This window comes from Protopterus annectens, chromosome 3.part1 (assembly GCF_019279795.1).
Source record: "Protopterus annectens isolate FY-2018-M chromosome 3.part1, PAN1.0, whole genome shotgun sequence".
Lineage (NCBI taxonomy): Eukaryota > Metazoa > Chordata > Ceratodontiformes > Protopteridae > Protopterus > Protopterus annectens.
The window spans coordinates 257,765,215-257,772,506 of record NC_056732.1 but is presented as its reverse complement, the minus strand read 5'-3'; the positions used below and the strand labels follow the sequence as shown (position 1 = coordinate 257,772,506).

Here is a 7,292-nt window from a genome sequence, read left to right as displayed (position 1 = left end):
TATGGTCTTGCCCTTCTATTCTATAGGTGCCTAATTCCTTTAGGCCATATATTGCTCTTGCATACTACTATTGCCCTAATCTTAAGGCCAAAGCATGCAGCATCTTTAGGATTTTTGTAAAGTGCAAGACTTGGAGAGCTTCCCCCCAGCATCAACTATATATTTTACTCTTATGATTGACTGAAAAGTATTTTCGCAAGTCTTACTATACTGTATATGTGTTAATGAAATATTTGTCTGCTTATAGTTACTGAGAAATTACTGTCATCTTAGATTATGTGCTTTGCTATACCTGAATTTGGTTTTGAAATTGGAATTTTTCATAGCTACCTCTGGTAATGGTGTACTATATTGATTATGCATAGGTACTGTAGCAGTTAGTATATATTGGTGCAATTTAGATTTGTAGTGTATTTTTTTTTAAAGTTTGGCAGGGCAGTAATAACTTTTTGCAATTGTCAAAGTCAGAAGTATTTAGCCTCTTTATCGCCACAGTTGATGTATGTTACAGTACACAATGCCCAGTGTGTGTGTGTGTGTGTGTGTGTGTGTATCTAAACACAAAACTCACCCACACAAATATTTTACATACCTAGCAATATACACATTTGCATCTAACAAGAATTCTTTCTTACAAATTTAAATCCAGCAATATGAAGTAATATTTATGGCTCCCTATTGAAATGTTGGCACTCGTAACACAGACTGCTAACAGACCCCCTCCCCCACAAAAACAGAAAACCTAGGAGAACAGTAAATCTTGGACATCACGTTTCTTCTTTAAAATTCATTTTTGCAAGGGGAAAGCCTGTCCTCACCCCACCATGTAGAGGGCAAGCTCATAACACCCCCCCCCCCAAAAAAAAACCTCAGATACACCAACTCACAGATTGCCACTCCTCTGAGAAAAGGGAGTATTCCATGAAACAGTCATCTTGAACTTTGGATATATAAGTCCATTTTTTGGCCATTCAGTTTCTGTAGTCTGAGACTTATTATACTGGGTCCCAACATTTCAAATGGTTACCAATATATATTGATGCTAGTCCTGGGAAAGATATAAAAATACATTAAAAAAGAAAAGGTACTAGTGACATAAGTAGCAGCAACAGTTCAGTTACAGCAATAAAACATATTTTTAATATTTTACAGTAAATTAAATGTATTGCATACATACAATGCAAACCATAATTTGCATAAATGTTCTGCTATAAAAAATTTTTCACGGGGTTAGAATATCTTTTTGTTCTTAACTCTCACATGAAGTACCCCATCAAAGTGCTACGCATAAATGATTGCGGGCTAAATTCAACAAAGTATACACTAAGTGTACATGATATGTATTCATGAACATTCTTATCACATTTTTTGCGCTTTCTAGTCACTCAGAAGGGTTACACTAAGTGTACATGTAGTCTCCCCTTTGTGGTAACATTTATGAATCCCTGTCAATATTTAAAGCTGCAAGAATATCAGTAGGAAAACTAAAATTAGGAGGAAGAAGGTGTAAGTTATGTCTGTTCACTCAGAAGAGTGTACACTTAGTGTAGGCATTATAGAATCCTGGGGTATCACTTTTCTCAGATTTATAGAATATGTGCACTGAGACCCTAGCACAGTTGGTGCTGGATAATTAATGGCACTTGAGATTTTCTTCTTGCTGCTACATAACACCATTGCATAGGGACAAACTCTGTACAATATGACCCTTAAAAAATAAAACTCTTTCTCTCCCCATATATATATATATATATATATATATATATATATATATATATGTATATATACACACACACACACACATATATATATATATATATATATATAGAGAGAGAGAGAGAGAAGGACACTGAATGATCATACCCTTGAATATGCAAGTCACAGACATTAAAAACACAGTTTAAAATTTTGCAAACAAACCCTATGGATCAAAACCCATGATAATTACACGTACGACATAAAACACAGTTGAAAATATATACAGGCACTAAATCCAACTTAATTATAAAATATTATGTTCCAGGCTTTTCTGTGATGGTGTGGTGATGCAACGATGAATGATCTAACTGTAGAACATCAAGTATCCCAGGCAACAAGCGTTGAGCCTATACAGTTCTTATAGATTGTGCCAACAGGTAACAAAGTTGAAAACATCTCACTGGAAAAAGTCATTTAAGTTAAAGTATTGGTTCTGTTCCATTCCAGTCAATAGCTGCTCCTTTCCACCTAAAATTGAATAAAAAAATCAAGTCAGTTTCTTTAGATCATACAATAAAAAATGATCAGCATTAGAAAAAATACTTTATAATGCCACATAAACATAATATTTGCCAAGGATAATTATACATTTAAGAAATCTGATGAGGACTTTAAATTCAGCATGTAAATCCTAACTCTTTCATGGCAACTTTAAATCCACAATATATTTCAGGAATATAAAATAGGAAGAACTAAGTCATTTCAAGGTAATTTTATGTATCCACTGGGTGGTTACTCATTTTTTATAAACTTCCCATTAGCTGAAGATTATTCAAGAAACAGCAACTGGATATCAGCCACAGTGCAGTTTTAAAACAAGACTGATTGGAAAATTGTGAAGCTGTTTTGGGGGATTTTGTCTGCAACATCAGAGGAACATATTTATGAAATCCTCTTGCATCATTACCCTAACATAACAAAAAAAAATGCATACTTTGCCAAATGCCCCGGGGGTAGGTGTGCAATAAGCTGAATCAAAGGCTGTCACTCACTCATACAAGAGAAATGCCTCCCGTCAAACCCCTAGACTCTACCAGAGACTCACTGTTATAACGAGACACCAGAGCAAAACTCCTTTTTCACAACACAAGGAAAAATAAGTGACAAATGCCTCACAACACCTCACCAGTAAATCCCACACCAGTGTAAACTTGTAACAATAAATGAAACAATGATGAATGGCAAGTTGCAAAACTTTAATACACCTTTAAAAATAAATGGTTAAGTACTTTTGTTCATTTAATTATGAACTGCTTCAGAACAACATATTAACTCAAAAAACTCTTATTTAAAACTACCCCAACAAATCCATTAAGGCAATGGATCACTCAAATTCAGTGCTCACTAACATCTTGTTAATATAATATCAGGCTTACACATTTAAAGATAGAGAAAAATACATTTAATCTGACATTAGCACCAATATACTACTAATGCATAATGTATCACGGATGCCAGGATATTGTGGGGCATTCAACTTAATCTGCCAAAGTATCTCTTTACTCTTTAACAATGACTCTCAATTTCCCTGCAAAAATTTAAAAAGTCCACTGTATGATTAATATAATCAATGAATTCTTGTAACTTTTCTATTTTCCCTTTCCGCAAAATTAAGATATCATCCAAGAACCCAAAACAGGATGTTATAAATTCATAAAACTTATGCTTTAAAATATAATTGGTTTCCCAATAACCACAATATTATATTTGCAAATATGGGGGCAGCTACTTTTCCCACCACTACACCTCACTTTTGTTTATAACAGTCTCCCTCAAAATAAACAAATTTGTTAGTTAAGACCATTTCCATTAATTCTACAATAAAATTGATATCTCGTTGTTAAAATCACTACCCGTACATAATGCCTCTCAAAACCAATCTAAACCCTACAAATGGGGTATGACAAAAAAACATTAGCATCCATTTTCACAAAAATAATGTTTTCATCAAAAAGAATCTTGGACAATTTACTCAAACAGTGCCATGAATCTTTAAGGAAAAGTCTCTTATCATTAAAAAAAAATAAGTTTTATCACCCAATTTAGCAAAGGGTTCAGTCTGGACTCACCAGAAGCAACAAATGCCTTAATTGTGGATCTATTACATCATTATGGACTTTTGGTATACCAAAAATAAAAAAAAAATTATTATTTTTTTAATTATTAAAAAATCACTGTAAATGCTATTACCTCCTTTTCCATCATAATATGGTACAACCAAATATTTATTTTCCTGTAAGCCACATTAGCCTTTTTAGTTCAAAATAAACATTATTCCAATATTGATACATCTCAGCACTACAATCAATGGAATTCATTAGAACTATCCTAGGCCCTTATCAGGTTTCATAACCCAGACCAATTTACTGTTAACTACATTATCAATGAAACCTTTCTTTTCCTTTGTCATATTATAATATTGCCCGTTTTGAGTTATTTTTTTTACTAATATTCCTAATGTGTTTCTCACACATTTTTCATATGTCACTATAGTGGGTAATATGGGTGAGTTAAAAGTACTTGATCATCTAACTCTAGCACAGTAATTATCATCATCATTAAATAACTTAAAATTTAAATTTTTAGTAAATAAGTTCTGTTGCAGTATCAACTAAATGCAAGCCCGTTGAGGTAGCAAATGTAAATCCTATTTAAAAAATATCAAAATACTCTTTACTCAAAATTATGTAACTATAATTAAAAATTCCAAAACAATCACGTTCACTTGACGAAAATAGAAGTAATGTACTTACCGTAATGATGGATCTTTTCATTCCTGTTTTTAGAATATGACTACTGGGTCTTTAAGACCCTGGTCAGATCCAAATAGGCAAAGCTAGTTCTCTAACCTCAAGCTCCTCAGACCTTTTCCTCTCACAATACACCTGCCCCTTTTCTGCTGACTTTCCTTGGATCGAGTTTGCCGACTACTGTCCTGGGACAGAAAATATGCCTTCTTGGTATCCTCCATCATGGGGGACAGGGAATGGTGGGAGGGTTCTTTGTATCGGGTAGACAGGAATGACAGGATTCATTGTTATGGTAAGTACACAACTTCCATATTCTTTACATTCCATCCATTTGATCAAACTGCTCGGTCAGAATTCCAAGTTGCTGGAAATCCTGGGTGGTATCATGACAAAAGCAATCTGAGGATTGAAACTCCAAACTAAGCTCTAGACCTAGATATCAAATCATCCTGTAGCGCTCTGAAAAAGTGTATAAACTGGACCAAGTCACAGCCATAGAGATATCGTTAATGGAAGAATTTCTAAACAATGCAGTAGAGGCAGCGTTAAATTTAGCTGGCAACAACATGTTCTGGATCGGATACACAAAAGTAATGTAATTTCATAGCCATCTGGATTGGGTTAGCTTAAAAACTTTCCTGCCTAACCTAGTTGTAGCAAAGGAAATGAGTGTTTACTATGTCTTTTGGTACACTGCAAGTAAAACCTTAGCTACCTGGGAACATTTAAAGTGTAAAAGGAGTACTCACTTTTACTGGAATAGTTGGGAAAGAAAAAAGGTAGAGTGACCAATTCAGGTTTGAGTGAGAGGCCACCTTGAGAATAAAGGAAGGATTTGCCCTGAGGAAAATTCTGTCCTTATGAAAGACATTGTAATGTCCTTATGGAAGACAAGGTAATGTCTAAGTGAAGATGAGGCTTGTGGCTCAGATGTTCTTTTTGCAGAAGTGACCTCTACCAGGAAAAGGAGTTCCCAAGTAAAAAATTTCAAAAGGAAGGCTGAGTTAAGGCTTTTGATACTAAACTGCAGTCCCATGAACAAGCAGGTTTTCTAACCAGTTACCTCATGAGAAAAATCCCTCAAAAGAAGGCCATGCATAACCTAGTTGATGCTAAAGAACATGAATGTGGTTGAGCCAAGAAGTTGGAAATTGCTGTTATTTGTACCTTGATGGTCAAAAAAACTATCCCCAGCATCAAAAAGAGATGCCAAAAACTGCAACATCCCAGGAATGGATCCTTCTGAAGGGTTGTTTTGATGACAAGTAGCCCAAAAAAGAAAATATTTCCATTTACTGAGATAGGCTTTCCTAGTTGACATTTTCTGGGATGTGGAAATAATTCTTACTACATCCTGAGAAAGGGCAGGATCCATGGTCATTGCTGGAAATGGGGAAACCAACCAGTTAACTTCAGGCTGTGAAGGTCCATGTGAGGTTTCCTAAAAGGATGGGATATGAGATTCAGACTGGGAAGGAGCCAAGGAAGCTTCCATAGGTGAGGCCTTAGCAGGGGAGCCAAATTTGTCTTGGCCAGAAGGGGCAATACGAATGATCACTGATCTGCACAATAAGGCTTCCTACAGGATCTGCAGAATCAGGGAAATGGCAAAAAAGGCATACAGTAACCCAGATCATCACTGCTCAACTACAGCATCTCTCAGGGGCTCTCTCTCTGTGGGAACCAAGGCAAAGTAAGTGCTGCACTTGAAGTTGACCAGAGTTGCAAAAAGGTCACAGCATGGTGTGCCCCATTCTTTGAAAATGGTTTGAGCCACTTCTGGATTGAGAGACCACTTGTACAGCATAGGAATTGTTCTGCCTAGCCTGTCTGCTAGGAAGATGAACTTCCTGGGAATTTGCTTTGCAAACAGAAAGGAGTGTGAGTCCTTTGCCACACTCTCACTGTTTCACGTTATAGAGGGTAGGACCTGGTTTTCCCTGCGTGTTTATGTACCAGACCACAGTCATGTTGTCTGTCTGGACTTACATCTCACCCTGATCAAAAAAGTCCTGGAGCACTTGCAATGCTAGGAAGACTGCCATCATCTCCAAAATGCTGATGTAAAGATTGGCCTAGAAAAGGCTCCAAGCATTAGAAAATTCTCCCTTGACAATACCCTCCATTATAAAGAGGATGTGTCTGTTATAACTGCTGTTGCAGAAGGAATGATCAAAGATCTCTGCACGAGGACACATGGAGAGTAGATTCAAAAATGCAGGTGATTTTTGAAGGTATTGGTCAGACTAATGGGAAAACTGAGACTGTCCATCACCTGGGACCACTGATTCCAGAACACCCACTGTAGAATCCTCATGTGGAAGCAGGCATTAGACCTAATGCTTTCAGGACCAACAATGCTGCCAAAGTGGCACATCTAGATGCTGGCCTTGATGAGAGAGGGTTAAAAATGGAGCAGAAGAGTCTTTGCATACAACCCCTCTTAATCAAGAGTCTAGTGTGATGGCCAGCCATGCTTGGGCATAGAGGGAAATACAAACCCCAACTACCCCCAGAGGGGCAGAAGTTGGATAGGCTTTTAAGGATAAGATTGCTGGTGGTTCAAAAATGGCCCATGAAATTCCAAATTCTATGGACCGCTATGATTTCTGGGTCTGCTTCCATTATAAGCGATCATGACTGCCCCTGTCAGACAGAGAGTGAGAGAGTGTCAAAAGGAGGATACTTGGACTTCCAGAAATACAGAGCTTTGGGAACTTTCTGATTCCAACTGTATGGTCTCTAGGGGGTTCTCAAATTTCACCCCCATGGCAGACAAGGTCT

General features: G+C 36.7%; 1 protein-coding gene across 1 annotated transcript in view; it reads right to left on the bottom strand.

The window, feature by feature from the left end:
• Positions 1-1,832: 1,832 nt before the first annotated feature.
• Positions 1,833-7,292, bottom strand: part of MINDY4 (MINDY lysine 48 deubiquitinase 4) — a 1,921,738-nt gene continuing 1,916,278 nt past the window's right edge. The window contains exon 18 of the mRNA XM_044066745.1: positions 1,833-2,226. Within this exon, the coding sequence (XP_043922680.1) occupies positions 2,178-2,226 (49 nt within the window). The 3' untranslated portion in view covers positions 1,833-2,177. The remainder of the gene's footprint in view (positions 2,227-7,292) is intronic.